Source organism: Acomys minous (genome assembly GCF_964271855.1).
Source record: "Acomys minous genome assembly, chromosome: 3".
In the NCBI taxonomy this organism is placed as follows: domain Eukaryota; kingdom Metazoa; phylum Chordata; class Mammalia; order Rodentia; family Muridae; genus Acomys; species Acomys minous.
In genome coordinates, this window is record NC_140485.1 from 77,732,076 (window position 1) to 77,747,855 (window position 15,780).

General features: G+C 44.5%; 2 protein-coding genes across 7 annotated transcripts in view; one reads left to right on the forward strand and one right to left on the reverse strand.

Annotated features, from left to right (window-relative positions):
• The window catches only part of LOC311593799 (protein MROH8-like), a gene marked incomplete at its 5' end in the record, with an annotated part of 117,439 nt that overhangs the window by 41,203 nt on the left and 60,456 nt on the right, over positions 1-15,780 (forward strand). The gene's annotated exons all lie outside the window — the stretch shown is intronic.
• Positions 2,362-15,780, reverse strand: part of MROH8 (maestro heat like repeat family member 8) — a 68,502-nt gene continuing 55,083 nt past the window's right edge. Inside the window, exons 18-23 of one of the 6 annotated variants that reach the window (XM_084775652.1) lie at positions 14,966-15,130; positions 13,449-13,604; positions 10,050-10,172; positions 8,108-8,207; positions 6,528-6,593; positions 2,363-3,001 (exon numbers count right to left, since the gene is read on the reverse strand). In XM_084775652.1, the coding sequence (XP_084631778.1) occupies positions 2,859-3,001; positions 6,528-6,593; positions 8,108-8,207; positions 10,050-10,172; positions 13,449-13,604; positions 14,966-15,130 (753 nt within the window). In that variant the 3' untranslated portion in view covers positions 2,363-2,858. Of the gene's footprint in view, positions 3,002-6,527; positions 6,594-8,107; positions 8,208-10,049; positions 10,173-13,448; positions 13,605-14,930; positions 15,131-15,780 lie in introns of those variants that run through there. The other 5 variants (XM_084775653.1, XM_084775655.1, XM_084775654.1 and 2 more) reach the window with 5 other exon arrangements.

The following is a 15,780-nucleotide window of genomic DNA, read 5'->3' on the forward strand; positions in this document are numbered from 1 at the left end:
CCGCTGAGCCATCTCTCCAGCCCCATGTTCTCTCACTTTTTAAATTTGGATATTTAAAGATGAGTATATTAACATCCCTACAGGTCTGTTTCTACCCTGAGAATGGAACTGTTTATGAAATCAAACCAAGGGCTGAAAAAAGGTTCATGAATAAACACCAGTTTTTAATACAACTTCATTATTTTTACAGTACAGGCTGGATGAACGTTCTCTATAATCAGAAATGGCCAGTCCTTGGATTTGATAAAGCACTGGAGGCTCAGTATCACTAAAAGCAGATTTGGTTGCATGAGTTTTGTTGGAGCACAAATTCAGCAACCAGCATAAACTGTAGAGCAGATCTGTGTTTATTCCCATTAGCAAGAACGAGCAGATTTGAGGATATAGCAGACTAGCCAAGGATGTGAGTGTAGGAGCCAGAATAACTGGTAGTCTTGGCTTTGCCATTTACTAGTTGTGTAGCCCAGAGAAAATCACTTTCATGTTTGTTTCCTCAGCTTCTCCATCTGCAAAATGAAGATAATAAAATGAAGCAACTCTGAGAATAAAAAGGGTTAATTATATAATGTGCTTAGAGTTAGGCTCGTCATGAACTCTCTCTCAATAAGCTGTTACTCATTTTTATTGGATAATCTAGAAAAAAGACTAGTTCAAAAGGAGCCAAAGGAGAATATGGTGAGGGGTGAATGTAATTCAAATGTGTGTGTAGTTAGCATTGCAGTTTCACGTGTAGTGATTTAGGTATATTCTTGGCTCTGACTTGAAGACTGAAGCAAGGGTCTCCAATGTAACATTGTTCTTTAGGGTGCCTGGGGCCTACAGACCATAGGGTGGACATACCTGAATACACCAGGCAACGGGGGTCTTCATTTGTAGCTAAACTATTTCAGGGTTGATGTAAGAAGACCTCTTCTGGACAGTGAACCTCTCCGAGCTACACCTAGCACAGTGCGAACCATAGACCTAACCCACATCCCACTCACTGCGAACCTAAGGCCTCAGCAGAGAGATAAGAGTGACAGTTGGGTGAAGAGGGTGAGCAACCCAAGCAATGCAGTTCACTATAGGTAGTAGCTCTTCATCTGGCAGTTGTCACAGCTCCTTTTTCTCTGTATCACCCCAAGAGGTTTCTCTTGTCCTGGAGAGTTCATCACTGCCTTTCTGCTTAGGGCTTTCCAGTAAACAAGAGCCTAGAAGTTAGACTTAATACCTCATTTCTAGTGTGCCCCCGAGGTATTTCCCACCCTCTGCACAGTTATCAAGGTATTCGCCCAGCATAAACTAGTATATTTCTTGGGAAATTCATCATATTAGAATATTTCCACTTATATTTAAAATGGACAGTGGATAGAAAAGAGTTAGTTTCCAACTTAGAGCTATCTAGGACCTGGCAGCAGTACTTGGAGAAATTAAGAACATGGTGAGAAAAAACAAAACAAAATATGGTGAGTAAACAAGTGGGAACTTTGTATATTGGGATCGATTCAGCATTTTATGTCAGAATTTTGTTATTGCTCACAGGCTTCACAAGGAATCGGAAAGGAGACAGGCCTTATGAGAATTTACAAAATATTAGGTATGAAAATATAAAAATAGATTGGTAACTAACTTTTGAGACTGTTGACAATCAAGTAGCCTACAATACTAACACAGAAACACCGTCTTTTATTTGAAAATTTTCTTTTGTCTTTTTTGTTGTTGTTTATAGATTTTTTATTTTTTGAGACAGGGTTTTGCTGTGTATCCCTGGCTGTCCTGGAACTCTCTCTGCAGACCAGGCTAGCCTCGATTCAAGAGCTATATAGACCATACTGGCCTAGAACTCTCAGTGATCTGCCTGCCTCTTCCTCCTGAGTGCTGAGATGAAAGATGGGCATATAGATCTTGGGATTTGAAAGAATATAACAGACTTTCATGAAGTAGAGACTCGCCTCAAACTCACTGTATAAAGAAGAATGGTCTTAGCCGGGCGTGGTGGCGCACGCCTTTAATCCCAGCACTGGGGAGGCAGAGGCAGGCGGATCGCTGTGAGTTCGAGGCCAGCCTGGTCTACAAAGTGAGTCCAGGACAGCCAAGGCTACACAGAGAAACCCTGTCTCAAAAAAACCAAAAGAAGAAGAAGAAGAAGAAGAAGAAGAAGAAGAAGAAGAAGAAGAAGAAGAAGAAGAAGAAGAAGAAGAAGGAAGAAGAAGGGTCTTAAATTCCTGATTCCCCTGTCTTAGCCTCCCAAGTGCTGGGTTACAGGTGTGACCTGGTTGGTTTTGTGCCCTGAACCCAGGCCACTCACATGCTGAGCACTCACTCTTCCACTGAGTGAGTGGCCCTGGGATCTCTCTGTCTCTGTCTCTGTCTCTGTCTCTGTCTCTGTCTCTGTCTCTTTCTCTGTCTCTCTGTAACAGTCATCGGCACTTAAATTTTGTGGATATCTAGCAGAACTCAAAAGCTCATTACAATTTTTACTTTATCTGCAAATTTAAAGCAACAGCTTCCCTCCCTACTGTATTTTAACTACTAAAATGGTGTTAAAGTAGGGATTCTGCTGGAGGTAACTGACTTGGAAGTAGCTTCCTGCTGGGCTTGTCTAAATGGGGAAGAGAAAAGGGAATTCAGGCTGTGGAGATCAACTCAGTGGACAAGCACGTTTGCCGCCAAGCCTGAGAGCCTTCGTTTGATCCTTGGGATGCACATCATGGAAAGAGACCTCCCACAGCTGTCCCCTGCCCTCCACCTGTGTGCACACGCGCATAGATACGCACACAAGTAAAAGATCACACTTAAAAAGGAAAGAAAGATGGAATGTGCTTGTCACTTGTGTGGTTTCTGAAAGGGCTTGCTCTTACCTCTGTCGTGTGTGCTTTCTACGTATAAAGACAGCCCAAGAGCTTCCTCAGCCAGGAAACTCTTGATTGTGACTCAGACCCCACCCTCTGGATTCGGAACAGAGCCTGGGAGGCGAGGAGGCGCAAAGAGGGCTCAGGGTCCTGCAGCCATGCTCTCAGTTCTGCAAGGCAAGAAAAGCATGACTGGAGGTTTCTAGAACTGAGTGCCACTCTAGACCCCAAGAGGCCAACAAAGCAGAGGAGCTGCGCTCAAAAGGCAGTGTTTTCCTAGGCTGTGGAAAGTTCATCAAAGTTGGAGCTTGTTGAATTGATTCCAGATTTGACCTGTAAAACCCACTGTTTTCTGACTTGCTGAGTATTTCATCTCTTTGCAATAACCATATTTTAAATAGTTGGCCTAAAATCAAAAATATCTGGGTCTGCCCACCTTTATCTAATGTTAACCTTTTCACTTCTTGCCTTACCCTAACAAGGGTAACTCTTAAATCACTATTTTTTTTCTTATGTCTAATGTTAAACCCTTTTTCCTTTCTGTTTTTTCTTTCTTTTTCTTTTTTTCTTTTTGGTATTTTAAGACAGGGTTTCTCTGTGTAGCCTTGGCTGTCCTGGACTCCCTTAGTAGACCAGGCTGGCCTCAAGCTCACGAAGATATGTCTGCCTCTGCCTCCCTGGTGCTAGGATTAAAGGCGTGGGCCACCAGGCTTGGTTTTGTTTGTTTGTTTGTTTGTTTTTGTTCTTTGTTTTGTTGTTTCTTTTTCAAGACAGGGTTTCTCTGTGTATTCTGGCTGTCCTGGAACTTGCTCTGTCGACCAGCCTGGCCTCAAGCTGATCTCAAACTCAAGAGATCCACCTACCTCTGCCTCCCAAGTGCTGGCATTAAAATTGTGTGCCACCACCATCCAGCTTAATGTTAACCTCTTATCTTACTCTAAAAATCATTAACTCTTAAGTCATTATTCCTTTGAAGGTTTTTTTTTGTGTGTGTGTGTTTGTTTGTTTGTTTGTTTTTTGAGACAGGGTCTCACTATGTAGCTTTGGCTGTCCTGGAATTTATTATGTAGATGAGGCTGGCCTTGAACTCACGAAGATCCACCTACTTCTGCCTCCCAAATGCTAGCATTAAAGGAATATACTAGAGTGCCTGGCTAATATTTTTCAATTAAAAAAAAAGATTTATTTAGCTGTGGGGCTGAAAGATGGCTCAGCAGTTAGGAGTATTGTCTACTCTTCCAGACGTCCTGAGTTCAATTCCCATCAACCACATGGTGGCTTACTGCCATCTATGAGATCTGGTGTCCTCTTCTGGCCTGCAGGTATACATAATAAGCAAACAAATCTTTAAAAAATAAAAAATAAAGATTTATTTATGTATGTGAGTGTTCTGTCTTCCAGTACATCTGGATGACAGAAGAGGGCATCAGATGGTTGCTGGGAATTGAACCCAGGACCTCTGGAAGAACAAGCAGTGCTCTTAACCTCTGAGCTATCTCTCCAGCTCCTGTATCTTTCAACTTGTAATGTCTTGGTTTTGTCTTGTTTTGAGACAGGCTCTCCTGTGTTGCCCGGGCTGAATTTGAATAGCCATCCCTGTGCCTTAACCCACCATGTAGCGAGACAAAATGCAAACTACCATGCCCACTTTAAAGTGTAGCTTTTATGTTTTCTTATACCAAAAGAAATACACATTTGTTATATAGAAAACTTAGATCATACATGTGAGCACCAGGAGAACATAAGCCATATATGATTTTACCACCTAGAAATAACTGCTGTTATTTTGAAAGTGTGTCTTTCAGTAAGGTGGTGGTGGCACAGGGCTTTAATCCCAACATTTGGTGGAGGCAGAGGCAGGCAGATCTCTGAATTCAAGGCCAGTCTGGTGTACAAGTCAATTTCCAGGATGGCCAGGGCTATACAGAACAGCCTTATCTGGAAACAAACAAAAGGTATGTCTTCCTGATCATTTTTCTATTCGTTGTTCTTGCTTCAAATACTGTTGTTCAAATGGAACCATATAATCAAAATGTCCATTTTTTGGAGACAGGGGTCTTGGTGTGACCTTGATCCTCCTGCCTCTACTTCCTGGGTTCAGGGATAAATGCTTTGTCTGATGGAATTATAGTTCATTATTGCCTGAGTCACAGCTGTGTGTAAATAGAACTTTTGTTCCCCTGGGATTTTTAGGTAAATAAAATCAGAATAGAATAGTTTACATGGCTTTCTTTCTTTTCCACCCCCACCGCCCCCCCTCTTTTGAAACAAGATTTCATTTTGTAGCCCAGTTAGGCCTCCAACTCACAATCTCCCTACCTTAGTCTCCCAAATAGCTATCAACCCTGGCTGGTTTGCTGCTGTTGTTATCAAATGTTTTAACATTGATGAAGAAATGATAGACTTTAGTGAGAAGTGGCATGGTCAGGGTGGAAAGACAGCTCAGTGGCTGAGAGCATTTGCTGCTCTTGCAGAGACTTGGATTCAGTTCCCAGCACCCACATACTGGCTTACACCCATGTGTAACTCCACTTCCAGAAGATGTTGATGTCCTCTTCTGACCTCTGCAGGCACCAGGCATGCACGGAGTACACATACCTTCAGGCAGAACACTCATAGACATAAAATTAATATTAAGAAAATTATCATTGTATTCCTTATATTGGCTTTATTCCCTACATGTTTCAATAATTACTGTGATTTTAAAAAGTAGTGAATTGAGCTGGGTGTGGTGGCGCAAGCCTTTAATCCCAGCACTTAGGAGGCAGAGGCAGACAGGATCTTTTAAATTCGAGGCCAGCATGGTCTACAGAGTGAGTCTGGGACAGCCAAGGCTAACCGAGAGACCCTGTTTGGAAAAAAAAAAAAAGTAGTGAAAAGTAGGCCTGCAAGATGACTCAGTAAGTGAAGGCACTTGTTGCTGAGCCTGACAAGCTGACTTCAATCCCCAGACCCCACATGGCTGAGGACAAAGAAGCACTCACTCACTCTTGGAGTTTGTTCTCTTCCTGCCATACACATGCTAAGTAAATAAAAACTTAAATTAAAAAAGCAAATTGTTTAGATTTTTAATTTGGTTATGAAAGTAGTGACTTTGGATTGTGAGAGGGAGCACTTGCATTTCTTTACCTTTTCTAACTATAACTACCTTTCCCTCCGGAGCTTTGATTGAACCTGGAGCTCAAGTGCATGCTGGGTAAACATTCTACAACTAAGCTATAGCTCCAGACTTACACCACGATTCTTAGGTAGCACTCAACCTGCAGAACAGCACAGTTACACAGTTTCACTCACTGACAGTTCTGGAAACCGACCTCTGATGGTTGCCTTAGATGACTAAAGCATCTTCGTGCCAAGTCCTGCCCTCTACAGCACAGCTGCTTAGCCAGCCTGCTGTCTCTGAGGTATGTGTGAGGCATCATCACTCTTTGTTAAAATAGATTTCTATAATGTTTTACTTGCTGATCACGTTTAGGGCTTTCCCCTAAGACAGTCATTAAAGCTGTTTCCAGACAAACAGGATCACACTCTGACCTCAGGCATCTTACACTTAGATAAGACTGTAATTTAATTGAATTGCAGTCACTTGTGTTGTTATTGCTGCATAACCCAGAGTTTACTTGCCAGACTCTGTTGGTGCAGAATCAGACACCTTCCAAATCAGTGCGTTCCCCACGCAACACTGTCAGTACTTACGGTTCTCTATCCACTCAGTACCCTGCATCGTGAGCTCCCTGGGATCCGTATACTTTGATAAGAGCCCTGAACACAAGACAGCCAGGTTCAGACTTCAAGGAACTAAAAGGTTTTCATTTTTGTCATTTAATACTTAAGCAAGTGGCAGAGTTAGCCTTTTGACAAACATGTTCAGCACAATGAATCCCAGGCAGGCATCCTGGCTCTCGCCTGTGACCCCTGCACTTGGGAGCTCAGGCATGAGAAAGGCCATGAGCTCCAAGTCAGCCCAGGGTACACAGTGAGCTGCTTGAGAGGCTAAGCAGAGCCCAGAGTGGTAGTGTACATCTTTAACCTGAGCACTCGGGACAGCAGCAGGTGCATCTGTCTGAGTTCTAGGCAAGCCTGGTGCCCATACCAGTTTCAGGCCACCCAGGGCTACACAGTAAAAACTTGTTTCAAAAAGTAAATAACAAAGAAGAAGAGGAGGGGGGGGAGGAGGAGGAAAAGAAGAGCCAGCAACATCATAAGGGCTAATGTGCTTGCTCAGGAGCCTGACAACCTGAGTTCAATTCCCAGAACCCACACAGTGGAAGAAGAGCTAACTCCCACACATTCTCTGACCTCCACATATCTGCCATGGCACCTATATGTGAGCACATGTGCACATATAAGCATACATTCACTCACTAAACAGTGTTAAATATTTAAAAAAATATCCCCAGGGGCCTAATAGTTATTGCTCAATAACATGGTTCCTTCTTCCTTCGAAGTGTTTCCGGGGTCACCTACATTTAAAAAAAAATCATGCCTGATGCTGTAAGCTTGTGCCTGAGGAGGTCAGGCCCTAGCAGAGAAGGCATTGTTTTTGCTTTGTTAGTCATGGTGTGACCATCAAATTGCCTGATAAATAGTTTATGCACACAGATGAGTGCTGCTTTCAGCTTTGGTCAGATTCTCTCTGTAGGCATCAGTTACTGAGAAGCTCATAGTGGCCAAATTACTGACAGTGTTGAGGACTCAGCCCTAACTGAGCATCTGTGTCCTCCTCCTGGCCTAAGCTAACCCTGCAGAGGAGGGGGTGAAAGAACGCACCAGTTGACTATGTCTTCTAGCCATTGTGCTTATGAACTTGTGGCCTGCATGAGATCCGCACAAGACTGGGCCCACCGCTGTCCTGTCACTAGGACTTATGAAGACCTGCACACCCTTAAGGGTTTCTAGGCAGTTTCTGGGGAAAGGGGTTGTGAGGTCCTACACCTACAGTTAATGGTTGTTACAGGCGGTAAAATGAAGGAAGCAACGTTCCCTCGGTGTAGTCATGAGTAAGTTACCCAGTCTCCTGTAAATAACCCTTTACCCATGCTCCCATAGTAACCCTAATTAAATTCAAGGAGTCACCAAAATAAAAGACATCAAAGTAGAAGAGAGGCTGTTTGGGAAGAAAGGGATCAATGGGAGCGGGTGAGGGGCAAGAGAGGGCTCTGGAGGTTAATATACTTGAAATACATTCTGTACATGCAGAGAGGGGCTGCACGCACTCAACCAACGGGAGGCTACAGGCTAACAGCGACTTCACAAGTGAAAGGCTTTTCTTTTACCTATAAACAAAACAGCTGTTCTTCTGATGGGAAGTGTTGACTCCTTGGAACACATTAGTATTTGGTCTAGGATGTTTATTTTCCCCTTGCATTTTTCTCCCTGCGTTGATGGGAAAGAGTATATAGAGCAATAAAGTAGCCGGTGAGTACAGCACTGTCTGGATGACTACAGTCAACGCCACAGTGGCTGCTTTGTCACAATAGCAAGCTCCTGTAAGGTTAAGTCTTCAGAACGCCCATTCGCACACCTCTCTGTGGCACCTGTATGTCACCTGGGCTTCTTTGTCCCTCTCTTAGTCTTCCCAATTCTAACCACCCTGAGCTTCAACTTCCCTGCCTTCTCCTGCCTAGTCGGCCATGTTCCGAGGACTCTGCAAGCTTCCTTTTGGCACACATTATTTTCCACTTGGAGTTTCTATTTTAGTTTCCCCTTAATAGTTTGAAGATTCCAAACTGAACATTTTAAACCTGGGTTGCTGTGGCCTCCTACACAGAGGATGTACTTTGCTCTGTGGATGAGTAAGTACACTTTCCAAAGCCTCTCGGAAGGACAAACACCTTATGACCAGGAAGGGGAGATAAGAACTGTTTCTCATAGAGCTTACAATTTAACATGGATAATTTGCACTTTTACCCATTGGGAACACCACATTGCCATTAATGCATCTGTAATGCATCTGTTATAGGTAATGGCTGAAGTTCAGAGACCTGAAAGTCAGGAAGACGACAGGCAAAGGCACTATGGTTTGTTTCCTAGCCCTACAAGCTTGATGAGAAGAGAGCATCTGGCTTTCACCTATGTGGAAGGTTCCTAGAGAGTCGCAGAGGTGGCTCTACTCCACCCATTTCTAGAAACCTAAGCATGGGCTTCTAAAGCTCCTCTGGATAGAAGCTGACCCTGTTGGGAGCCATGTAGGCTCTGCTGGGTTTGTGAGGACAAGATGCTCTCGGCTCAGGGCTAGTGACATGCTGCCCTCTTCTTGGTAAACTCACACGCTGTGGCAGTCCTTGCATAGGCCTTATTATCATGCTCAGAGAGGAGATAAGACAATCCACTGTCTCAAGCAAAGGCCTACCAACATGGAGACAAGGCACCATTATTTCAGTTCAGCACACAGGGACATTTTCTTGTTGTTTTTGTTTTTCAGATGAAGTCTCACTATAGAGCTCTGGTTGGCCTGAAACTCACTGTGTAGATCAGCTTGACCTTGAACTCACTGCCTCTGCCTCCTAAGTGCTGGGATTAAAGGTGTGCACCACCAAGACTAGCCCAAGTAAAATTTTTTGCCTAGACACTGTAAGCCTGACCATATAGTTTCTGATGCAATTAGTGGGGGCCTCTGGTTTGTAAGTCCTTGGGTTATTACTATTTTGAGACAAGGTCTTACTCTCCAGCTCAGCTTGCCCTCAAGCTCACACAAAGCCTCCTGCCTCCACCTCCCAATGCTGCGATTATGGGTATGTGCCACCACACCTTACCATCAGCTTTTTGCATATGTGAAGAAATGTGTTATAGTGTCTTTGTTGGCTAGTGAAATGGCTCAGTGGTAAAAGAGCTTGCCATGCTAGCCTGAGGAGTCAAGTTTGATCCCTGAAACCCACAAAACAAAATCCAGATAGGAAACCCCAGAATCCTACAGTGAAATGGGAGGTGGAGACCAGAGACTCACATGAGCAGGAATGAAAGAGAGCCTGCCTCACAAGGTAGAACTGACCCTCGAAAGCTGTTCACTGACTTCTACTTGCACACTGTGGCACACTCAATGTGTGTGCAAACACACATAATGAGTAATCGAGGGAACTACAGGAAAAAGATCTACCTCTTAAACAGCTCATGGAGAGCAACTACTAAACTGAAAGGGATGGGATGGGAAATGTTTCCTGCATGCCAAGTGTCTCCATTAAAAGCTAACTGAACACCAAAGCCATTATTGTCACATACAAAGAATCTGCAGACCCTTCCAGCTTCATTGGGTTTGATGTAGAAGGGATCTTTGCAGTACACTTCTGGGGGCAGCTTCCACTTCAGGAACCAGGCACAAAGACTTAGGACTCGTCTGCTCTCCTGTTGTGAAGGAAAAGAGTATCAGAGCTCAGCATTTTCAAACATTTTTTACCTGAGGTGAATTTTCCTTTGTAAAACTGACACCAAAGGCTGATACCTTCAGAATTACTCTGGGTGAGCTGAGGAAAGGGAATGAACTAGACTTCTGACTTCCTCCTGAGGAGCCGGAAGGATCCATGGGCCTGCAAGGTGCTTAAAAGGATGTAGAAACCACTGGTCTCTGGAAAAGTGAGAACTAGTGGATGTGGTACCCAGGTGAGGTACAAAAGATACAGCCCAAGCCGGGCGTGGTGGCGCACGCCTTTAATCCCAGCACTCGGGAGGCAGAGGCAGGCGGATCGCTGTGAGTTCGAGGCCAGCCTGGTCTACAAAGTGAGTCCAGGACAACCAAGGCTACACAGAGAAACCCTGTCTCAAAAAAAAAAAAAAAAAAAAAAAAAAAAAAAAAAGATACAGCCCATGCTCTAGACAGGGTTCCCCTGAGCAAGTGTGCCTCTCCTCTGGTCATCACTCCCAGAATGCCACCAAAGCACTCAAAACTGATTATCTCAGTCCAGTAGGTTTTTGAGCCAAAAATATTCTTTTAAGACCAGGTATGAGCCATGCATGGTGGCTCACACTTTTAATCCCAGAACTGGGAGGCAGAGGCAGGTGGATCTCTGAGTTTGTGGCCCGCCTGGTCTACAGAGCAAGTCCAGGACAGCCAAGCCTACACAGAGAATCCTTGTCTCAGAAAACCAAAACCCAAAATCAATCAAACAAACAAACAAACGAACAAACAAACAAAAGACCAGGTATGGTGGTGCACACGGTTAATTGCAGCACTGCGTAGGCTAAAGCAAACGGGCAGATCTCTGACTTAGAAGCCAGCCTGGTCTACATAGCCAGTTCTAGGTCATCTGGAGCTACATAGTGAGACTTTCTCTCAAAAAAGCAGCAACAGAAACAAACCCTTTGGGGATTTATGAGATTAAGAATTAGCTCAGTTACTTTTCGTAGCAATTTGTAGCTGTGTAGTAAAATTAACGATATCCAGATATTCCACTCTAGGTTTTTATTTCCTCAAGAAATTCTCACATGCAAGCATTGAAGTGCTCACTACTGTACTATAGTCATGAAAACAGAAAACTAAGTGTTCTAGAATAGAAGGGGGTAAATGTTAGATTAAATAATTAAACTCTACTTAATACTGACAATAAATGATCCACAGCCTTACAATAAAAATCTCATAAGTACAATGTTAAGTAAATATGCTGAAAGATTTATTAAAATATACAACTTAAAATTTAAAATGTGGAAAAATAAACTGGGTGTGGTAAAACAACCGTAATCCCAACACTTGGTAGGAAAAGGCAAGAGGAAAGAAAGTTCAAGGCCAGATTGGCCTCCATAGTGAGACTGTCTCAAACACACACACACACACACACACACACACACACACACACACACACACACACACACGCCAAGCATTAATGGCACACACCTGTAAAGCCAGTAGTTTTGCAGCAGAGGCAAGACAATGCAGTCCATCCAGCATCAAGCATTCAGGTCCACCAGCCTTGGTTATATAGTGAGTTTGAAACCAGCTTCAGCTACCAGAGACCCTATCCCAACCAGAGACCCTAACCCAACCAGAGACCCTAACCCAACCAGAGACCCTACCCCAACCAGACACCCTATCCCAACCAGAGACCCTAACCCAGAGACGCTATCCCAACCAGAGACCCTAACCCAACCAGAGACCCTACCCCAACCAGACACCCTATCCCAACCAGAGACCCTATCCCAACCAGAGACCCTATCCCAACCAGAGACCCTATCCCAACCAGACACCCTATCCCAACCAGAGACCCTAACCCAACCAGACAGACACCCTATCCCAACCAGAGACCCTATCCCAACCAGACAGACACCCTATCCCAAAACAAACCAAAGCACAAAAGAGACGTGAGAGAAAGGAAAGAAGTGGGGAAGGGAAAGGAAGGGAAGCGCTTACTAACGGGACAATGAGAGTTTAGGATGACAGGTCTTTGGGGTCTTCAGGTGGGAACAGGTGTGTGACTCGTTTATGTCATTTCTTAGAGCTAAGGTAGCATTGCTTATATCGTAATGCTCAGACTCCCTCCCAAGAGCTCAACTTAGCCAGAAGTTGTTCATGTTTGTAGGAAACTAAGCCGGCCCTTGGCAGCTCTGGGATTTTCCTGATTGCCAAGTGATGGCAGGCTGGGGTGAGGCATCAATGCCTCTGTGAACCTGTGACCCCAAAGACATGCTTTCCCATCGCCTGGTTGACAAAGTCTGAGCTATACTTTACTATACAGTCTGAAATGTTTTCTGGAACTCACTTTGTAGACCAGGCTGGCCTCGAACTCACAAAGACGCACCTGCCTCTGTCTCCAGAATTCTGGGATTAAAGACGTGCACCACCACCACTGGCTGTTTCTAAGCTTTTAAGTTTGACTTTCATTTTTGTGAAGGAATGGAGGACACAAAGACCAAACTCCAAAATTCTTCCAGATTCCTCCTGGTTTGAACTTTTCCTCCCTGGTATAGTATATCTGGTCATCAGTTAGCACAGTGGACTGAGCAAGCTTGTAGACTCTATGTGTCCGTCTGTCTGTCTCCCTGTCTCCATGTGTGTTTTCAGGAATCAGTTCCTCTCTTTCCACCTGTGGGTTCCAGGAATCAAACTCCACATGTCAGGCCTGGCAGGAAGAACCTTTACCTACTGAGTCGTCTTGCCAGTCTTACTTGTGGATTTGGAAACAAGATCTTAATAAGTTGTCCTCACTGGCCTTGAGCCTCCCACACAGCTGAGACCACAGCTACAGCGCTAGGCGCAGCCTAAACAGACCAGTTAGTATTCAGTGGCTTAAGTGAAAGCCACACTTCTTACAGCAAAGCCCTTGGAAAGCTGAGGAGAGATAAAGGCTCCAGATAGTCCACAGAGATTACTCTCTCTCCCTTAACCCCAGCAGGTTACATGTCTCAAGGCCATGGGGAGACCTTGAAAGACGAGAACATGTTCGTCACTAACACGGAGTTGTTGAAAATACACAGTTCTTCCCCACAAAGGCCATATTTTGCTACACAGCAATTGAGAGTTGGATTTCCCACAATTTACTCAGGGAGATAATGAAATGCAGTTCTGTGCCAGAGGATGTAAGGAACAAGAATGTGACTGCAAAGTCTTGTGTCCTCAGAGTTATAAATTCTTCTTTGCAGGGCTGGATCTAAACTGTGAGTTATTCTCGGCTGAAAAGAAACTGACATTACCTCAGCAATGTCACTGTCCTCATCCTGAGAGAAGAGAAGCAGTGGGACCAGGCTTTCCAGGACTTGGGTTTCCACACTCTTCTTTTCCGTGCTCTTCACAGACTTGATGGAGGCTCCAAAAAGAGTCACGGAGTTATGGTGAATATCTCGTCTCACCTGAGATGGAATGGTCACAAGGAAACAGCTCACTGAACATGCTCACAGTAGCTTGTAAGAACCCCAGGGATTGTGGGACATCAGTCTTAACATGAACTCATGCAACTGCATGGAGTTGAGGAAAGAAATGACCTCTATAGGGAGACAGCAAGACCTGTGCTTGGTTCTCTTTTCTCTGAACTCTACAAACAAGAAATGGGTAAGTCCCACCTGTGACTGAAGAAGCCTGTACCCGATACTGCTGCTAATCCCTCACACATCCCCAGTTTTAGCAGACACTGAGGAACCATGCCTTGTATCCAATACTGCTGCTAATCCCTCACACACCCTAGCTTTAGCAGACAATGAGGATGCCTGCCTTGTATCCAATACTGCTGCTAATCCCTCACACACCCTAGCTTTAGCAGACACTGAGGAACCATGCCTTGTATCCAATACTGCTGCTAATCCTTCACACACCCTAGCTTTAGCAGACACTGAAGAAGCCTGCCTTGTATCCAATACTGCTGCTAATCCCTCACACACCCTAGCTTTAGCAGACACTGAAGAAGCCTGCCTTGTATCCAATACTGCTGCTAATCCCTCACACAACCCTAGCTTTAGCAGACACTGAAGAAGCCTGCCTTGTATCCAATACTGCTGCTAATCCCTCACACAACCCTAGCTTTAGCAGACACTGAAGAAGTCTGCCTTGTATCCAATACTGCTGCTAATCCCTCACACAACCCTAGCTTTAGCAGACACTGAAGAAGCCTGCCTTGTATCCAATACTGCTGCTAATCCCTCACACACCCTAACTTTAGCAGACACTGAGGATGCCTGACATGTACCCTGTGTGTTTCTTCTTTAAAATCTTTGTGATTTGGGACAAGGACACAAGTTCAGTCCATCATTTTGACTCATTTCTTGTTTCTTGTCCTATACAAACTCTTTCCCCTCCTACCAAGTAAGGAAATGCCTTGGTAAGTGACTCAAAATTTTTTTGTTTTGTTGTTGTTTATTCGTTTGTTGGTTTGTTTTTTGAGACAGGGTTTCATTGTGTAGACCAGGCTGTCCTGGACCAGTCTGGCCTCAAACTCAGCGAGGACTGCCTCTGCCTCTGCCTCCCGAGTACGGGGATTAAAAGTGTGCACCACCACCACCCAGCTATGTCTTAAGATTTTTCAAGTCTGAGAAACAGATAATAACAGTTGAGGATCACAGGGTATCTGGAAGGATCTTGAGGGAGAAGATCTAAAAGGCCTCTATAAATAAAACATTTCATCCTCTAAGTAAAATAAAATGGCCTATTACTGTTTCAATGTCTACTTGCTGGTAGGTACCCACCCCCTAGGGAAGAAGCTTTCCTGTCATGGTCTTACATCACCAAACAAGGAGAGCAGAGTCTGCATCATGGCAGCCAAGGTGGTGGAGTCCAGCATCCTGACAAGCTGCAGGAGTGTCTGGATGGCCAACAAAACGATCCTCTCATCGGTCTCATGTAGGCGATCTAAGATGCAGGGCAGCAGGCTCCTGACGTCTTCTCTCTGTGTGTGCCAAAGCAGCCGTGACCTCCACTCCTCGTAGCACCTTACCTAACGTCTAACCGGAGGGATCCCACTGCATAAGTAACCCAGTGCGTGTGGCTTCCTGGTTACTCTGGCTAATCCAGAACAGAGGTGTGGTAAGGAGGGACAAGAGTCCTCTCTTTACTATTGTCACACCTGCTATGTAGAGGAGGGAGGAGTGTTGTGAACCGCTTCTCAGAACAGAGGGGGGCGGGGATGGGGAAGGACAGGGATGTACCCTTGCCTTTAAGGAAAAGTCCCAACACAGAAAAATAAGGAATGGCCAGCTCAGGCCACAGTGAGTTCTCCAGCATGAAGGTATTAAAACAGAGGCTTGAAAACTCGTTGATAGGAACTCAGCAGTATGTGACTGAAGATCCTTAAAAGTCCTCCCCATCTGAACAAGGTAGTCATCTCAGGATTTTAAAATGTGTGTATGTACACACACACACACACACACACACACACACACACACACACACACACAGAGAGAGAGAGAGAGAGAGAGAGAGAGAGAGAGAGAGAGAGAGAGAGAGAGAATAAAAATATCTTCATGCATCCAATCAACCAGAGTTAACATAGGCTAGCATATGTTATTTTTTTCCCACATATGTATGTATGAAATAAAT